The 21,051-nt window shown below is 41.6% G+C and overlaps 1 protein-coding gene across 1 annotated transcript in view; it reads left to right on the forward strand.

Moving 5' to 3' along the window:
- The window catches only part of dmc1 (DNA meiotic recombinase 1), a 60,231-nt gene extending 39,869 nt beyond the window's left edge, over positions 1-20,362 (forward strand). The window contains exons 9-13 of the mRNA XM_033013150.1: positions 1,962-2,035; positions 3,865-3,979; positions 8,416-8,476; positions 15,404-15,520; positions 19,265-20,362. Coding sequence (XP_032869041.1) covers positions 1,962-2,035; positions 3,865-3,979; positions 8,416-8,476; positions 15,404-15,520; positions 19,265-19,334 — 437 coding nt within the window. The 3' untranslated portion in view covers positions 19,335-20,362. The remainder of the gene's footprint in view (positions 1-1,961; positions 2,036-3,864; positions 3,980-8,415; positions 8,477-15,403; positions 15,521-19,264) is intronic.
- Positions 20,363-21,051: the final 689 nt, after the last annotated feature.

The following is a 21,051-nucleotide window of genomic DNA, read 5'->3' on the forward strand; positions in this document are numbered from 1 at the left end:
GCTTCCAGCACTTCTTGTTTTAATTCTGGAGAACTCGGAGGTCTTCCTGGAGGGCACATCAGTACACCTGTTCTGGTCAAACAGACATGAAGGAGCATGATAAGAGAAAACGCACAGGAGAAAGTTAATAAAGATGCATGACATTATGCTTAAATTCATTGACCAACAATTTACCATAGGTTTTGGGAACCATTCAGGAGTCTATTTGCATCTTGTTAATCAGAACCTAGAGAGAATAAATTCAACTATTGAGGCATATGAAATTCCCAGCCTTTGGAGAAAACGTGATCATTAGCTGATGGGATTTTATATTGAATTTGAAAGTGCTGAGTCTAATTGTGAAAATAAGATCATGCATCTAAACAAAGGAAGCAGTTTAGAAATAGGAAGTATAATTGGGGAAGTTACAGAGATCGAGGATTTGGTGATGCCACACCCAAAGTAGTAGTAGTTCCAACTACTTTATTGAAGAAAGCATTTACTAACATTTGAAGCAGTCCTGAAGACACTGGCTGGGCTAATTCCCGAGAGGAGAAGGTTGAGCTAGCATATTTGGCTAAAGAAATTAGATTTATATTCTTTGGAGTTTAGAAGAATAAGGGATGAAATATGAGATCCTAAGGGAGCAGGACAGAGCAGATGTCAAGACGTTTCCACAAATGGGGGAAAGTACAAGATGAGGGGACAGTCATTTCAAACAGGTGCATTGTAATGCCATCTCTCAGAAGGTGGTGAATCACTGTAATTCCCTATCTCCCATTTGAGGGATAGGGGTAAGAATGCATAGGTAAGAACACGAGAGATTAAATATAATGTGGGGAAATCCGAGGTCACCCACCTTGTTGCGTACAAGAAAAGCAGAGTACTTGTTAAATGATAAGAGATTGTGCGGTGTTGATGTTCAAGGGAACTCAGGTATGCTTGAGCACTCATCATTAAAGAGCAAGATATATTGATGATTAATGGAGCCAGCTTGAAGGCCTGGATGACCTACTCCTGTTCCTAATTCTAATACTCTTACATTCAGTCTTGGTTTCCCTGTCATGGCATGCACAGATGGAGTTGATTCAACAAATACACATGATGTAGAATGCACAAACTGCATGTACTGGGTATCTGCCAAATAATAGTTGTGAGCAGATTGTTATTGTGCAGGCACAGAGTTGTAATAATGCAGGATCTGAGCGATGTCACCGATAAGTCAAGAGGAGTGACGGATTCCTTAGATCTGGACGCTTTAAAAGCAGCTCTGCCATACCATGTTTACTTGGTCACCTACTGGGCAAGAAATGTTAACTTCTTCAACTAATGGTTTATGGCAAGCTTCATATCTGACCTGATTGTTTTATGCTTAAGAAGGAACTGCAGATGCTGGAAAATCGAAGGTAGACAAAAATGCTGGAGAAACTCAGTGGGTGAGGCAGCATCTATGGAGCAAAGGAGATAGGCAACGTTTCGGGTCGAGACCCTACTTCAGACCCTTTGGAAGAAGGGTCTCGACCCGAAACATTGCCTATTTCCTTCGCTCCATAGATGCTGCCTCACCCGCTGATTGTTTTGTGTTTGCAACCGCCAATCAATACCATGAGCTGACCACTTTAATGAAACCCTGTGAAACTCTTGCCAATTAATATAATGATATATAATTAGTAACAATTAGATTCCTAACACATGGTTTAAATTCTGGAAGATGATCATTCCGATTCAAAAATATCAGGGCAGGTAATATCAGCGTCCAGCTATTGCATGGATGAATACACCAAAATTAGATAATGTTTCACAAATTTATGTTTAGTTCCTTTTTAACTTTGCTAAGTACATTTTTACTTGCTTTCATTAGACATTACTCCTCAGGAAACGATTTGAATGCAAAGATGTTTGCGATCTCAATAAAACTCTGATCTGCTATTTGTTCGTGAAGATGAAAATTGTTCTGCATTAACATTCTGTGTCATTGACAGGTGAACACCAAATGGAATTACTGGATTATGTAGCTGCCAAATTCCACGAAGAGGGCGGAATTTTCAAACTCTTGGTATCCATTAATTGATACTTTCATGTAGTCCAAAACTTCATTATACCATGACAGATGGCAGATATTTCTGATCTAGACTTAGGAAGTATAATAATAGATGGGCATTTAAGCTACTTGTTGGCCCAATATTTATTGAGGGTGGTACCCATTATCTAGTTATATGTGAAGAGCGGGCACATCATATAGTTCTTTGGAATAGGTGCAATATCTGAGTGTTTATTGGAGAATAAGACACATCCACTTGTACATTGGAGAATGGACCCATTACCTAATTGTTTATGCTGGCCCATTATCTAATTTCAATATCATTAAACAGGACTTGGGATTGTGTAGACTCTGAGCAGCTACCTACAGGTAAATCTACATTCAGGAACTGAGACTCTTTTAACATTTTATTTATTTATTTTATTTATTGTCATTCGATAAAAAACATGCTTCCACATGAATCATGAACGAAATTTGTACTCTGGTCCGAGCAGCGTAATAGTGCAGTAAGACATCAATAAAGTGCAGTAAATACATCAATAAATTCTAACATATAAAACCTTTCACAATAAAATCTAAATAATAATGAGCCTATGAATAAATAGTAAAAAGTTAAAAAAGCAGCATGGTTAAAAGACAGCAGCATAATAATGTCCATAGTAGCAGCAGTAGCAGCAAACAGTTCACTGAGGTCGTGAAATGGTTAGAGTTTAGGGCCATCACGTTGGCAGAAATATGGCGGGTAAAGGCGGCAACTCCCAGAACAGTGAATGTCCAGGGATACATAGGGCTTAATAAAGAAAAATGGAAAGCACATCGGATGTTTGGGGGAGGAACTGAGAATGGGGAAAAAAGGCTCTTTGACAATATAGAGAATGCAGAGGAGTGCTTCAAAAAGACATAAGTATGGCAAAGAGGGGCCATAAAATATTACTGGCAAATAGGTGGAAGGAAAAATCCCAAAGCATTTTAGGAGTATTAAGAGCAAGTGGGTGTTCAGGGGGGCCCATTGGGAAGCAAACTAACTGCTCCCCGTACAGTGCTTTCCATTACAGACACAGGCAATTCAACACTTGCCCTTTCGCCTCCCCCTTCCAACTGCACAGGTGAAGCAGTGATTCACTTGTACTCCTAGTCTGGTGTTCCTCTCTTGTTAGAGAGATCAAAAGAAGATTGGGCTTTGTGAAGTACCTGTGGATCCAGAGCTTCCCATTGCTGGCCACTTTAACTTCCCATCCACTCCTACTCTGACCTATCGATGAGAGTGCTTATTCACTGTCACAGTTTGACCCAATGCAAGCTTGAGCAACAGCACCTCATCTTCAGTCTGGATCCTTGGTAATGGCCCATCTTTGATAATGGCTCACCTTGTTTGTTTTTATTTCATCCTTTCTAATACAGGATATTCCTATCAATCCTACCCACAAGCAATATTGACCACCCATCCATGTACTCTCCCCAAGAACGTCCAGATGCCTGCCGCTGGGACTTCTTGCCAGTCAGGCGGTGCCATTAGCTGAGTGACAGTAGGAAACACAGCTGAAAATCCTAATTAAGCTGTGATATTAAGCTGATTTGTATCACTATGCTCCCAGCCTTATAAATTCTTCATCTGCACTCTCCTGTATATTCTGGGGCAAATGTGTTGTTTATTAAGTTCAGTTAGCAACAGACTAAAAATAACAACAAATATGTGCATTGTAATCATTTTACCGACTTTAATCTGCAACTAGTTCAAAGTCAGGCATAGAATTAATATTTTCCATATTTATCTGTGCATGAGCATATTGTTGATGCAGATTTCTTTCTAAATGAATCTTATCTAATTGTACATCTGTTCTCAGATCATAGATTCAATCATGGCGCTTTTCCGAGTTGATTTCAGTGGCCGTGGTGAGCTTGCAGAACGTCAGCAGAAACTGGCTCAGATGCTTTCCCGCTTGCAGAAAATCTCTGAAGGTATGTATTAACGGGTAACGTCCACTTCAGAGTACTTTGTTTCAAAGGTGACAACTCTCCAGGATATTCCATTGACTCCATTTACATCTCACGCTGCCCCAGCAAGGCCACCAGCATAATCGAGGGTGAGTCTCACCCTTCTCCCTCTTCTAGCCTTTCCCATCAGGCAAGAAATACAGAAGTGTGAAAACGTATACTTCCAGATTCAAGGACAGTTTCTTCCCAGCCGTTATCAGGCAACAACTAGAGACTGGTCCTGAGCTACTTTCTACCTTATTGGAGACCCTCGGATCTTGCACTAAACGTTATTCCCCTTATCATGTATCTGTACAGTGTGGATGGCTCGATTGTAATCATGTATAGTCTTTCCGCTGAAGATAGACACAAAATTCTGGATTAACTCAGCGGGACAGGCAGCATCTCTGGAGAGAAGGACTAGGTAATGTTTCGGGTCGAGACCCTTCTTTAGACTGGGAGTCAGGGGAGAGGGAAACTAGAGATATGGAAGGTTAAGGTGTAAAAAGAACAGATCAAAGCAGACGTTCAAGGAAATGTAGAATGGTTCATTGTTGATCCATTGTAATCTTTCCGCTGACTGGTTAGCACGCAACAAAAGCTTTTCACTAGACCTCGGTACAAGTGGCAATGAACTGAACTAAACCAACGTATTCACAAAGATGATCTTTTAAAAGGGATGCCTTGGATTTTAAGTAAAGATTTTTTCCCTCCTTTTCCCCTTTTCATTTCAAAGTGTGGATATGCATATGCTTTGTAGTGTGTATTGCTTGAAGTGATTGACAGCAAACACCATGATGCAACTTTGCCCTGGGTCTGAAGAAGGGTCCAGACCCGAAATGGCACCTGTCCGTGTTCTCCAGATAGGCTACCTGACATGCTGAGTTACTCCAGCTTTTAGTGTCTTTATTTGGAATTGGAAAACCTATGCTATAAGGTTCAATGCTACATCAGGAAACACTGGTACAAAATGTACAAAAATGCTTGTGATATTGATAATAATCTTTCTGCATCATTCCACTGAATGAAGTGGAAACTTTTTTTTATCTGAAACACTCCTACATTGTCTATTGAAATAGAGAGTTTTGTTGACTCTTAAAGATATTTCTCACCAGTGGTTTAGCTTGTGATGGTACCCACTGGTACAGTGTACCAGCACCTTTAAAAAGTTAAACATCATTATTTCACTTTGTTAACCAGAACCCTTTTGTGTACAAAAAAAGCACTGCTTCTTACCCAGCTGAAAGCACACTTGATTCCTATTACTTCCAGTATGTTTTGGAAACACGTGTGATGTTAAATGAGGCTCTGTGACCTTGAGTGAGTTAACTAACTGTATTGCAGCAAGATTCTACCTGCAGCCAGGCGTGTTCTAATTTATAACCCCATTCCAATCAGGAAAGTTGCTCCATGGATGCAAAGACCCATTGGGTGTCTGAGCAATACATTTCATGCTTTGAAAATGTGTTTTGACGCAAGTTGTTTTATCATAAATAATGTTGTGAAATTGAGTTCAGAAGATCTAGTAAAAGCATTCAGTTTATGATCTTTATTCCATCCATCAAAAATATAGTCTACTTCACTTGTTTCAAACCTTGACGAACATGGCTACTGCAACACTTTTTGCTACTTCCCTACACTTCTGACTTACCTGTCATAGATACAGAGTTGTACATCGTGGACATTTGTCCTTCACCCCTACCTACTTATAACCAATCTATGTTATCAGATGTGCCCGCAGTACGTCCCTATCCTTTAGTGCTTTGCTTATTTAAGTGCCTGTCTAAATACCTTAAGCAAAGTGAATGTACCTAATTCCACCAGCTCCTTTGGCAGCAAGTTCCAGATATCAACCTTTTAAATCTTGTCTTTTAAAAAAATTCAATTTAAAGTTCCTGCATTTCATCTTCTGTCTATGGCCTCTTAATGTTTATAATCTACCATGGGAAAATAATTCTTACTATCTATGCATCTTCTAATTTGATGTTGGGTCATCGCTCAGCCTCATTCATTCGAGTGAAAACAAACACAGACTATCCAGTCCCTGTATTATGGACTTGGGGTTTGTGCTATTATTGGCTGGTTACTTGGTAATACTTATTATTAGTTTATTGTATCATTGATCATTGGATATTTATTATGTGTGTTATTGCGTTAATGGGCCTGTAAAGCCGCAGCAAGTAAGTATTTCATTGTTCTATCGTTGGTACATATGACAATTACACACACTTGACTCTTGCACTCTCTCCAGCACAGCCACAGCTTTCCTATAATGTGGTGACCAGTATTGCATATAGAACTCAAGTGCAGTCTAACCAGTGTTTTGTAAAGTTATTTCTTCCATCATCCACCTCATCCAAAGCTTTGTCCATATTGCTACCCAATGCTGAGATCTATTCACCTATCACCCTTCTGCTTTCTAAAGGGGCTGTCCCACTGCAGCGACCTAATCCGCGAGTTCAGAAGAGTGTCTTCGATCTTCAAGCTCGAGGGCACTCGCCTGAACAACCTCGAGCTGGATCGACCGTCAGCGATGAAACCGTGAGCTGGATCGACCAACCGCACGCACACACACACACAAACACACAAACACATTGCAAAGGCGGGGGCCAGGTAAAGTGGGGGAGCGCTGTCTGAAATTCACACCCGCGATGAAGAGGAAGGTAAAAGACGGCTGCACAGTGTACGGAAAGTCCTTTAGAGGGCGCAGAGGGGGGGGGGGGGGGGAGACACTTTTAAGAAGTCAGACAACATTTTAATAAAGTTTAGCGGGCATTTAACCTACCGGTCGGTTTTCCTTAGTCCTGAAAACTCCCGTGAGCCAATTAAAATGCCCGGTCAGCGAAGGAAATTGCCTACAGCTGCCATTGACTGCCTGTAACTAATTAGCGACCCCACTCCACTGCATTACGAGTTAAAAAGAACCATGCCGACCAATTTTTACTCGTGGAAAAAATTTCAACATGCTGAAAATTTTTCCGCGACGTAGCTGAGGCCGCGAGAATGCGGGAACTTCCCTCGAGCATGAAGGAGAGTTCCAGTCACCTCATAGGACCTCCTAGGACCACGTGTCAACCATGCTGCGAGTTTGTCGAGAGAAAACTCTTCTAAACTCGCAGTTTAGGTCGCCGCAGTGGGACAGCCCCTTAACTTGGATTCCTATTCTGCTATTCTCATCTAAGTGTTCAGATTTCTCCATTGACTTGGACTTCTCTTTCTCGTGATGGGCAATCCTACAACCATCTATCTTCCTAGTGCATTCTACTTGCTTCACTTCACATTGCCCATTATGCCTTAAATCATATCAACAAAAACGTCTGAATTTGTCTGAAGACCTCTTCATCTTATTCTCCTCCAATCTTTTTAGTTTGGCCGTTGGTAATCTCTCTGAATAACTCCTATCTTGGCTTAGATAATTTTATCCTATGTTCTTGTAATGTGCCTGTGACGATTCTACTATGTTAGAGATAGAAAATATTAAATTACTGAATTCCAATCTGTAATTTATTAGAATTCTTAAAACAAATTCTGCATTCCCGACTAAAATAATTTCCTTTACAATGACTAAATATTCCATGCCACACGTGTACACTTTTCTTTTAAAAGAAGTACTTCCAATTTCTCTCCTTATTTATTTTGTAACTGTTTTAAATTCATAGCCCTTTTGATGCTGTCTCTATTGAGAGAAAGTAGCTTATGATAGTGAACCTCTGGAAGACTAGAGGGTGGTTAGCATTGTACCGTTATTTAAGAAGAGCTTAAATCCTCTCACCCTCTGCCAAGTCCCTGAAAATTCTCCAAAAATATGAGTTTGATTGAGACACAAGAACTGCAGCTGCTGAAATCTTGCATAGAACACAAGCACTAGAGTAACTCAGTGGGTCAGGCAGCATCACTAGGTGACGTAGATAGGCGAAGTTTTGGATCTGAAGAAGGATCCCGACCTGAAACGTGGCCTATATATGTCCTTCAGAGTTGATGCCTGATCCGTAGATTTACTCCAGCACTTTGTTTTCTGCGTAATCCTAGTTTAACGTTGCTTAGAGACATGTCATAGTAACCTGATGCACCTGCGGATGACCTAATGGATTCCGGTGCATGTTTTGCTGCTCAAGTGGGAAAAGTTTGTAGTGTGGCAATGGGATGGTGTACATTGTCGACCACCTTGTTGACTGTCATGAACACATAAGCCTGAAACACATTCTGCCACCTTTAAGAAGAGCACTGAACTAATATGTCAGTTAGAAAGAAAACGTGTTGTCCATTCAATGTGAAGACAAACTGATGAAGTTTCAGGTTGTTACAAGAGAGACTGTTAAGTTTTGAGTATTTAGTTGGGACAGATTTCTCTTTCTAGAAACCGAGTTTTCCCACAATTGGCAGTATTGAACAAGGCTGCTTTATTCATCCTTTGCCTTCAGAATACAATGTGGCCATATTTGTTTCCAACCAGATGACTGCAGATCCAGGAGCAACCATGAGGTAAGCATGTGGTTCATCTTCAACCAGATTATATATCATCATAAGGTGGGATAGGTGGAATAGAGTAATATCTTTACATTCACTTAATCTTCCTTATGCTGAATAAAGAAGTATGTTATAATTTCATTATATTAACTTTAAATGAGACAATGCTGGTTTCATAAGGACACTTTCACTTTGGACATACTTGTTAAAACGCTAAGGTAAAAAACTTAGTGTGAGTATTATTTTTTGTTCTGACTAGTTTTATTTATGTTGTTTTGGTTTTTGAATGATGATAAGAGTCTGTTAACTAACATGTATTATACGAACACACAAAGCTACTACTATGTGGGCAAATCCACATCTGTGATCAGTCAGCAGTTTTCATTGGACAGTACGGTGCCGGGGTATAGACCCAATTTATGTCAATGGGAACAGAAAAAAGTATTTGATGCAGGGGCCTGTCCCACTTTCACGACCTAAGTCACGACCTTTTTTACTCGTGGACATTTTATATCAGGCTAGAAAAACGCCCTGACCTACTTGATGCCACGAGAATCTACGACCTTCTACGACCTCGTGATGACCATGCTGCGAGTATAAGGGCAAACTCGGCAGAGGTCGTGAATTAGGTCGTGAAAATGGGACTGGCCCTTAAGATTTAAAGAGAGTGGAGGAGGAGACGTATTCCAAAAGGGGTATGATAGAGAGGTCAGAATGTTAGTTCAGGATAACATAGAAACATAGGAACATAGAAAATAGGTGCAGGAGTAGGCCATTCGGCCCTTCGAGCCTGCACCGCCATTCAATATGATCATGGCTGATCATCCAACTCAGTATCCTGTACCTGCCTTCTCTCCATACCCCCTGATCCCTTTAGCCACAAGGGCCACATCTAACTCCCTCTTAAATATAGCCAATGAACTGGCCTCAACTACCTTCTGCGGGAGAGAATTCCACAGATTCACCACTCTCTGTGTGAAAAAAGTTTTCCTCATCTCGGTCCTACAAGATTTCCCCTTTATCCTTAAACTGTGACCCTTTGTTCTGGACTTCCCCAACATCGGGAACAATCTTCCTGCATCTAGCCTGTCCAACCCCTTAAGAATTTTGTACGTTTCTATAAGATCCCCCCTCAATCTTCTAAATTCTAGTGAGTACAAACCGAGTCTATCCAGTCTTTCTTCATATGAAAGTCCTGACATCCCAGGAATCAGTTTGGTGAACCTTCTCTGTACTCCCTCTATGGCAAGAATGTCTTTCCTCAGATTAGGAGACCAAAACTGTACGCAATACTCCAGGTGTGGTCTCACCAAGACCCTGTACAACTGCAGTAGAACCTCCCTGCTCCTATACTCAAATCCTTTTGCTATGAATGCTAACATACCATTCGCCTTCTTCACTGCCTGCTGCACCTGCATGCCTACTTTTAATGACTGGTGTACCATGACACCCTGGTCTCGTTGCATCTCCCCCTTTCCTAATCGGCCACCATTCAGATAATAATCTACTTTCCTGTTTTTGCCACCAAAGTGGATAACCTCACATTTATCCACATTATACTGCATCTGCCATGCATTTGCCCACTCACCCAGCCTATCCAAGTCACCTTGCAGCCTCCTAGCATCCTCCTCACAGCTAACACTGCCCCCCAGCTTCGTGTCATCCGCAAACTTGGAGATGTTGCATTCAATTCCCTCGTCCAAATCGTTAACATATATCGTAAATAGCTGGGGTCCCAGAACTGAGCCTTGTGGTACCCCACTAGTCACTGCCTGCCATTGTGAAAAGGACCCGTTTACTCCTACTCTTTGCTTCCTGTCTGCCAGCCAGTTCTCTATCCACATCAATACTGAACCCCCAATACCGTGTGCTTTAAGTTTGTATACTAATCTCTTATGTGGGACCTTGTCGAAAGCCTTCTGAAAGTCCAGATATAACACATCCACTGGTTCTTCCTTATCCACTCTACTAGTTACATCCTCGAAAAATTCTATAAGATTCGTCAGACATGATTTACCCTTCATAAATCCATGCTGACTTTGTCCAATGATTTCACCACTTTCCAAATGTGCTGCTATCCCATCTTTAATAACTGATTCTAGCAGTTTCCCCACTACCGACGTTAGACTAACTGGTCTGTAATTCCCCGTTTTCTCTCTCACCCATTTTAAAAAGTGGTGTTACATTAGCTACCCTCCAATCCTCAGGAACTACTCCAGAATCTAAAGAGTTTTGAAAAATTATCACTAATGCATCCACTATTTCTGGGGCTACTTCCTTAAGTACTCTAGGATGCAGCCTATCTGGCCCTGGGGATTTATCGGCCTTTAATCCATTCAATTTACCTAACACCACTTCCCGGCTAACCTGGATTTCACTCAGTTCCTCCATCTCATTTGACCCCCGGTCCCCTGCTATTTCCGGCAGGTTATTTATGTCTTCCTTAATGAAGACAGAACCAAAGTAGTTATTCAATTGGTCTGCCATGTCCTTGTTCCCCATGATCAATTCACCCGTTTCTGACTGCAAGGGACCTACATTTGTTTTAACTAATCTTTTTCTCTTCACATATCTATAAAAGCTTTTGCAGTCAGTTTTTATGTTCCCTGCCAGTTTTCTTTCATAATCTATTTTCCCTTTCCTAATTAAGCCCTTTGTCCTCCTCTGCTGGTCTCTGAATTTCTCCCAGTCCTCTGGTAGGCTGCTTTTTCTGGCTAATTTGTACGCTTCATCTTTTGTTTTGATACTATCCCTGATTTCCCTTGTTATCCACGGATGCACTACCTTCCCTGATTTATTTTTTTGCCAAACTGGGATGAACAATTGTTGTAGTTCATCCATGCTGTCTTTAAATGCCTTCCATTGCATATCCACCGTCAACCCATTAAGAATCAATCGCCAGTCTATCTTGGCCAATTCACGTCTCATACCCTCAAAGTTACCTTTCTTTAAGTTCAGGACCCTTGTTTCTGAATTAACGATGTCACTCTCCATCCTAATGAAGAACTCAACCATATTATGGTCACTCTTGCCCAAGGGGCCACGCACAACAAAACTGCTAACTAACCCTTCCTCATTACTCAATACCCAGTCTAGAATAGCCTGCTCTCTCGTTGGTTCCTCTACATGTTGGTTTAGAAAACTATCCCGCATACATTCCAAGAAATCCTCTTCCTCAGCACCCTTGCCAATTTGATTCACCCAATCTATATGTAGATTGAAGTCACCCATTATAACTGTTTTACCTTTGTTGCACGCATTTCTAATTTCCTGTTTGATGCCATCCCCAACTCCACTACTACTGTTAGATGGCCTGTACACAACTCCCACTAGCGTTTTCTGCCCCTTAATCATAGAATCATAGAAAGTAGGTGCGAGAGTAGACCATCAGGTCCGTCGAGCCCGCACCGCCATTCACTCATGGCTGAACACTAAACAGACACACTTACCCACAAACAGTAGACACAAGACACAGAACACAAGACACTACCCTCCCCTCTATACCGCTATCACCCCTCTCCACCCCAAGAACCGCGTGATCTCCTGGGGGAGGCAAAAAACCGGATAAAAACCCAGGTCCAATTCGGGAAAAAAATCCGGGAAATTCCTCTCCGACCCCAATCCAGGCGATCGACACTTGTCCAGGAGATCACTCAGGTCTACTATACTAACCATACCTAGGTCCATATCCCTGCCCTCTCCCCGTAGCCCCTTATCCCCTTGGCAGCTAAAAAACCATCTATTTTTGACTTAAATAAATTTAACGTTTCTGCTTCCACTGCTCCCTGGGGCAGTGAATTCCACAAACTAACCACCCTCTGGGTGAAGAAGTTCTTCCTCATCTCAGTTTTAAAAGAGCCCCCCCTCACTCTGCAACTATGTCCCCTAGTTCTAGCCTCCCCGATCATTGGGAACATCCTCGGTGCATCCACCCGATCAAGGCCCCTCACGATCTTATACGTTTCAATGAGATCGCCTCTCATTCTTCTAAACTCCAAAGAGTAGAGTCCCAGCTTACTTAACCTTTCCTCATATGTCAATCCCCTCATTGCAGGAATTAATCTTGTAAACCTTCGCTGCACTGCCTCCAGGGCTAGTACATCCTTTCTTAAGTATGGACCCCAGAACTGTACACAGTATGTTTCGCTGCTCTACCCATATCGATTCCACATCCTCAAAGCTAATGTCCTTCCTTTCTATTGCGTTAATCTGCTCTCTAACCAGCAACGCTACCCCACCTCCTTTCCCTTTCTGTCTATCCCTCCTGAATATTGAATATCCCTGGATGTTGAGCTCCCAGCCTTGGTCACCCTGGAGCCATGTCTCCGTGATCCCAACTATATCATAGTCGTTAATAGCTATCTGCACATTCAACTCATCCACCTTATTACGAATGCTCCTTGCATTGAGACACAAAGCCTTCAGGCTTGTTTTTACAACACTCTTACCCCTTATACTATTATGCTGAAAAGTGGCCCTTTTTGATTTTTGCCCTGGATTTGCCGGCCTGCCACTTTTACCTTTCACCTTGCTACCTATTGCTTCTACCCTCATTTTACACCCCTCTGTCTCTACGCTCACACATTTAAGAAACCCTTTCCCTTTAACTCCATCCTCCACTATCCCATTCGACACCCCACCCCCCATATTCAGTTTAAAACCACCCGTGTAGCAGTGGCAAACCTGCCTGCCAGAATGCTGATCCCACACCTGTTAAGATGCAATCCGTCCCTTTTGTACAGTTCCCCCTTACCCCAAAACAGATCCCAGTGATCTAAGAATCTAAATCCCTGCCCCGTGCACCAGTTCCTCAGCCACACGTTCAGGTCCCGTATCTACCTGTTCCTGCTCTCGCCAGCACGAGGAACTGGAAGCAAACCGGAGATAACAACCCTGGAGGTCCTGCTTTTCAGCATTTTTCCGAGCTCTCTAAAGTCACGCTGCAGAATATTCATCCTCTTCTTTCCGACATCGTTTGTGCCGACATGCACTACCACTTCCGGATGTTCACCTTCGCCCTTGAGGATTTTCTGCACTCTGTCCGTGACATCCTGGATCCTGGCACCAGGAAGGCAGTACACCATCCTCGCATCCCGTCTGTTGCCGCAGAAACCCCTGTCCGTACCTCTCACAATGGAGTCTCCCACTACAATGGCGTTGCCTGCCTTAGGCCTTTTTGGTTCTGGCTCAACAGCCCTATTCGCATCGCAAGCCAGTCCGCCGCTCAGTGTAAACACGTCTTCTGTCCCGACAGCTTCTAAGTGGGTGAACCTGTTCACAAGAGGTACAACACCCGGGGACGTTGGCATTCCATGCTTCCCTCCCTTTCTCACTGTCTCCCACCTTCTCTTCCAGTACCTTAGGTGTAACAATCGTACTGTAGGACTTGTCAAGGAACGACTCCGTTTCTCGGACGAACCGGAGGTCATCCACTTGCTTCTCCAGTTCCCCAACACGGCCCTTCAGGAGCTCTACCTGGATGCACTTCTCGCATTTGTAGCAGCCAGAGGCACCAGCGGTGTCCTTGACATCCCACATACTGCAAGCATCGCACTGAATCAGCTTGCCTGACATCTCCTTCTTTCGTCTCTACCTCTCAAGCGTATTGCGTGGTCTCCTCGCCGAAGACTCTCGAGCCAAAGACTCACACTTTTCTCACAGGGCACTTCCCTCACAAGGCCGCTCGCTAAGAGCCGTCTTGCTTAAATTGACTGATAAATTGCCTGATTTACCAATTTACAAACCTCAGTTTACAAATTCCTCAGTTTTCAACTGGTTTCCCGGCACTGACTCACTTCTCTCCTCCCACTCGGGCTAGAGCCAATCAGTCGTATCTCTTGTTAAACTCCTGCTGCTGTTGCTCCCAAATCTACAGCAGTTCTGAGTAAAGTCTGCCTGTGCTTGGCTTCTACTTTTCAACAAAATGTTGGAGTAACTCAGCAAGAAAACAGACAAAGAGTCTGAAGAAGGCTCAACCCAAAACGTCACCCATTCCTTCTCTCCAGAGCTGTTGCTTGTCCCGCTGAGTTACTGCAGCATTTTGTGTCTACCAGTGTGGAAACAGGCCCTTTGGCCCACCGTGTCATAGTCATTGAGCACAGAAAAACAAGTCCTTTGCCCCCCCCCCATCCCCCATCTGTTATCAAGCATCAAATTATACTAATCCTACACTAATTCCTGCACGTATCTATTCTTAGTCTCTTCTTATTCCTAGTAACTTTCCCCATCCCCTGGATTCTACAACTCACCCATACAGTGGGGCAATTAATTTGCCACTGCGACCAGCTAACCTGCCAACCATTGGGAGATGAGAGGACATCACATTCCCATCAATCAAATTGATTTCTCTTTATTTGTCTCTCTTTCTCATGCCCAGCCCCACCCTCCCACTATTTATAGTAACCAATTAACTTACAGCATATCTTTGGAACGTGGAAGGAAATTAGAGCACCCACATTGTCACAAAGAATGTTTAAATTCCATACAGATGTATCTGAGAGCAGCAGAAAACATTGGTTGCTAGAGCTGAGAGGCTGCAGTACTAATTGCTGCACCACAAGGAGCAGCAGAAAACATGGCAATATTTGTTGCAAGCACTAATTCACATTTCATGATGCTTTCACAGCTTGAATACCTGAGCAACGTGTTACAATTATTTTATAATGTATTAGGCTTAGTTTAGTTCAGAGATGCAGCGTGAAAACAAGCCCTTCAGCTCACCGAGTCTGCGCTGATCGGCAATCCCCGCACATTAACAGTGAGGAAACCGAAGATCTCGGAGAAAACCCACACAGGTCACGAGTAGAACTCCATACAGACAGCACCTGTAGTCAGGATCGAACCCGGGTCTCTGGCGCTGTAGGGCAGTAGCGTTACTGCTATGCCATCGTGGCGCCCTTATTGCCATGCCAAACATTAAATGTTCATTAATGTCTTTCCAAGTTTCCAAGCAGATCCAAAGAAACCAATTGGTGGTCACATTCTGGCTCATGCATCTACAACGAGGATCAGTCTACGGAAAGGACGGGGTGAACTACGCATTGCAAAAATCTATGATAGGTAATGAGACCAAAATACTTAATGCATGTACAGCACAACTGCTTTATCTGAACAATATGTGCCGAGCTTCACAAGTGGAGTGCCGTAACCCACAGCAAACTTGATATCGGTAATTATGACCATGAAACTACCAGATGCCAGAAAAAATCTGGCTGGTTCACAAATGGAAAGGGAATCTGCCATCCTTACCCAGTCTGATCTATATATGACTGGACTCATCAATATAATTGACTCATAACTGATTCCCCTGATCAAGGTCATTAATATCCGTTCCAGTGACAGGAGGTAACAAAGGCGTTTGTTAAGCTAGGGTAGTAGATGTTGTCTTTATGGATTTTCGTAATGCATTTGACAAGGCCCCACACAGTAAGTTGGTCTAGAAGGTTAAGGCACATGGAATCCAAGACAAGTTGGTTAATTGGATCCAAAATTGTCCTGGTGATAGCAGGGAATGGTGGATAGGTGTTTGTCTGATTGGAAATCTCTGAGCAGTGTGTACCACAGCAGTCGATGTTGGGACTTTTGCTATTTGTGATGTAATGACCTGGATGCAAATGTAGGAGATATGATTAGTATCTTTATCACATATATATCTCAAAAATTGGTCATTATTTAAAGCTATATTAGGTTATAGATCAGATGGAAAATTGAATGGAGCATTGACAGATGGAATATAATCCTGACAAGAGCGAGGTCATGTGTTTTGGCAAGTCAAATATGTAGAACCTATATGGGAAGTCATATATATATATATATAAAAGATGAGCTGATTTAATAAACATAGAATATCCATTATTGCATTAATGAATTCCTTTTCAATATTGCAATGCCATCTCCATTTTTACATCCTCATGTTTGTCTGAAGATTCTCTCCCCCTGAAAGTTGAGTTGTTAGTGTGATCCCTCTTTCTGTCTTTATTTGTGATTGCAACATATTTCTAGATGCTGATCAATGCTGTAGGTTCATCTGCTGTACCAATCAGACTACTTGCATTAAATTCCATGACATAAGCTCACATAGGAACATAAACTCACATAAACTTTATCACCTTTATGTATGCTCTGTCCACTGGAGCAATGTCCACACTTGATAGTACCTCCCACCAACTCTGTCAATATAACATTCCCTGTCCAATTAATTTAAATCCTTCCCATTCCCAAAAGCATGAGCAAACATTCCTTCAAGGATGTCGAAACAAAGAGCTACAGATGCTGGCTTATACCAAAGATGGACACAAAGTGCTGGGGTAACTCAGCGGGCCAGGCAGTATCTCTGGAGAAAAAGGAAGGGTGACGTTTCAGACAGAAGAAAACAGACTTCACCCATCCATTTTCTCCAGAGATGCTGCCTGACCTGCTGAGTTACTCCAGCATTGTGTTTACCTTCCCTCAAGGATGTTGAACACATTCCAGTTCAGCTTGTACAATTTCTACCTTGTCCAGAAACTATTTCAGTGATCCAGAAATCTAAAGCTGTCTCTCCTACACCATCTCACACGTTCACCTGTCCATTCCTCAAATTCCCATTATCCAGAAGTAGTCTTGAGATTACAACCCAAAGAGGCCTATTTATTCATGCGATGTAAAATTAATTTATGAAGATTGGATTACAATAGTTTTGAGGATAGATTGAATAAGCTTGGGTAGACAAAAGTGCTGGAGAATCTCAGCGGGTGCGGCAGCATCTATGGAGCGAAGGAAATAGGCAACATTTCGGGCCGAAACCTTTCTTCAGACTGAATAGGCTTGGATTGTTTTCTTTGATGTGGGGGATGGGAGACTTAATTGAGGTGTATAAAATTATGATGAGCTTTGAGTAAATATGTTTTGATTATTTAGCTAAGCGATCAAAACCAATGGATACAACTTTAAAATTAATTGGTAGGAGGATTAACTGGGTTTCAACAACTAAGTTACAGAGATAGGTTGAATAAGTTAGGTCTTTATTCTCTGGAGCGCAGAAGGTTAAGGGGGGACTTGATAGAGGTCTTTAAAATGATGAGAGGGATAGACAGAGTTGATGTGATCAAGCTTTTCCCTTTGAGAATAGGGAAGATTCAAACAAGAGGACATGACTTCAGAATTAAGGGACAGAAGTTTAGGGGTAACATGAGGGGGAACTTCTTTACTCAGAGAGTGGTAGCGGTGTGGAATGAGCTTCCAGTGGAAGTGGTGGCGGCAGGTTCGTTGGTATAATTTAAGAATAAATTGGATAGGCATATGGATGAGAAGGGAATGGAGGGTTATGGTATGAGTGCAGGCAGGTGGGACTAAGGGAAAAAAATTGTTCGGCGCGGACTTGTAGGGCCGAGATGGCCTGTTTCCGTGCTGTAATTGTTATATGGTTATATGGTTAGGATTAGATGATAGATGAAGTGGTGTTTTCTCATCTGGGGAGTGGCATGTTTCCGGTGTACATTTCCTGCACCTCTCACCACATTTAAAGGAAAGCTTCGATATTTACTGTGTCGCTACCTTTTGAACTAAGTTACTCAGCGGCTGAAATTACTTAAAATAAAAATCTTTATTCATCTAGAGAAACAGACATTCTCCTGGAGACCCACTTGATGGAATCTCCAAACTTAAAGTACATCAAGTTTATAAATGTTTTAAACACAAAAAGAAACAACTACACTTTCGATGGCAATAATCATCCACTAAGTGTTAATATTTTAATTGCGGACCACTATCTTTGTAGAATTACATACTGTATTCATAATAGGAGCACACTGTGGGTGCCAAGGCACCTCTGAATGTTCCAATGTTGTTTGTTGGTTCAAAGTAATTTTTTAGATGGTCTACAAGCTTCTAAGGACAGAGAACCTGGGTGTCCAAAATTAGTGTTGTCAGGGCTAACTATTGAGTACACTATTATTAATAGACAGACAAATATTCTGGTGACCATTGTGATGTGCCAAGTGACATATTAGTCTGGTCTGGAATCTTCCTTCATCTCTATCATAATGATGTGAAATAACTTATAAGATGAAGATTCCATGGTTTATGTTAAACTAATTAACATATTATGTTGCTTCATATATAGTCTGTTTGGTTTGCAAAGCAGTTCTTTTGATTTCAAACTGATTACTGTTTGCAATGCGTTTCAGGACAAATATTCTGAAAACTAGTTCTTGTTTTGGATTAATGGCTGCTGCTTCCACACAATTTTATAACCCTTGAATAATCCATAACATGCTGGATCACAGCCCTGCAGCGTATAGCATGTTAGGTGTAGAAAGGAACTGCAGATACTGAAGATAGACACAAAATGTTGGAGTAACTCAGCGGGACAGGCAGCATCTCTGGATAGAAGGAATGGGTCACATTTTGGGTCGAGACCCTTTTTCAGGCTGAGAGACAGGGGAGAAGGAGACACAGAAATAAGGAAGGGTAAGGTGTGAAAATAAGACATCAAAGGGGATTGGTTTCATGGAAAATGCAGAATAGATTATTGTCAGCTATGAGGAAGCTGACACTGAAGCATACAGAGATAAAATGTTGTGATTCCACAATTCAAGAAAACGGTTGAAGTGACATGTCTTCATTTTTTTAAGAGAAAGTATAAAATGCAGGATGAGAAGAATATACTAATAGGTCGATGAGATAAAATTAGCTGTGAGGGGCTTGTATAGAGCAAACTGGCATAAAATAGCTGGATTCACTTCCGCATTTTTTGTGTTCTAAATGCAATGCAATAATGACTTATTGCTCTTTATTTAACGTTTTTTTTCCCTTTGTTCACAGCCCAGATTTACCAGAGAATGAAGCCACCTTTGCCATTACTGCTGGAGGGATTAATGATGCAAAGGAGTGAGACATCCAGAACAGAGATGAGCACAGCATTTTAAGTTTTCTGAGTACTGGTGAAGAGACAGCTGTTTTGAAGTTATTGTTTAATTATTAGAGTGTAGAAACTTAAAAAACGATAAATTACTTCAATTTTAGAAAAGGATAGCTGTGAAAGTTCCAGATTTTTTGGAACAATATGTTTTGATATCAACCTTATATTTTATCTCTAAACTCAAAAAAGATTAGGCACTCTCAAAATGTTGGTAATAAATCCCATTGGGATAGAGGCTATGACAATATTGACAAATAGGTAGAACTGCTGGTAAGTCTTTATTGATTTTGTATGCAGAGTGGCAAAATCTGAGTTCAATGGAATTGCATAACGAGGTTTAATTGAACGAAAACATGGCATGAAATAAATACACATATCTTTTGTGTTTTTAGTGTAGGCAGAGGTGTACAATGCAACAAAGGAAGAGATAGTTTGCAATCTGATGGGATTACAAAATCAATTTCCATTCTCTGCACAGACATAGAAGGGCACATTTAATATTTATTTGACTATATAAATATGTATAGCTTAATGTTACAGAAAGCACTTACCGGTAATTCAGGTATCCCCTTCCTTCATAATTTCCGGATTACCACATTCTCAGCAGCAAAGCATGCAACACAGAGGGAAAGCCTTTGTAGTTTCTGCAGTAGATAGATATTGATAAGCAGCTCGAACTCAATTGAATCTTGTAGTGGAGATTTTCTTATCAAATATCTGTTAATGCACTCTCTTAATGTAATAAATCTACTCACTATGCCAAGCTAATGATAAACATGCAGTGTGAATTCTATAAAATGATGCTTAGCTGAAAGAGAATTACATTTTAGATTCAAATGATCATTAGGAAGTCATAGAATTTTGCAGCGTAGAATGAGTCCTTCAGCCCAATTCATCCATGCCAACCAAGGTTCTAAGCAAGTAGGTGAACATGATTTTAAAATTAGTGAATGAAATCTTTCTGAACAAGGACTGCCAACCAGAATCACCACTCACACTTTCCCCTTGTCTTTCATATTATTTATTTATTTATTATCTTATTTAGATGCATAGGAGGCGATCTTGCTGGTCTTCTGAATCCCGCAGGCTTCCCATGAGGCGTGATGAGGCATCAGGAAATGCCTCTGACGGGTTTTGACAGAAGGCATACCTGAGGCACGGCTTCATTTTTCAAAGCTGCTAAGGATCCTCACAGATTTTAAACGTTTCTGTCCATTTATCAGAGGTACATAAACTCAGAGGTCAAACCATTATTAACATTAAAGACAAATGATTGGGTATTGTAAGCCACTTACATTTCCCATTCTGCATTCAAATGAGTCTTGGCACTCATTCATTGCGGCAGCATCTGCCCACAGTTGGCCCCGGATTACTTCAGTGCACATGGTTGGATGCTGGCAGTTTTCTTTCAGAATCTTTCACAATGAATTTGGCCCATTTGGATTATAATGTAATTCTCTCACACTCCGTTATTCAGTAAGCCAATTTGCTGTCCCTTCATCCAGTTTCTATATTATTTTTCAGTTTTGACACTGGTCACACTAATAATCAACACACAGCCAAATTGGTGTACTTACAGTAGATTTGACAGCTTGTACCAGATCCTAGTTTCATGCTGATGCTGTAATTGCTGTGTGTTATACTTGTTTGTGCAATTGCTTTCGTTCATCTCTAAGAGCACAGAGCATGG

This window comes from Amblyraja radiata, chromosome 38 (assembly GCF_010909765.2).
Source record: "Amblyraja radiata isolate CabotCenter1 chromosome 38, sAmbRad1.1.pri, whole genome shotgun sequence".
NCBI lineage: Eukaryota > Metazoa > Chordata > Chondrichthyes > Rajiformes > Rajidae > Amblyraja > Amblyraja radiata.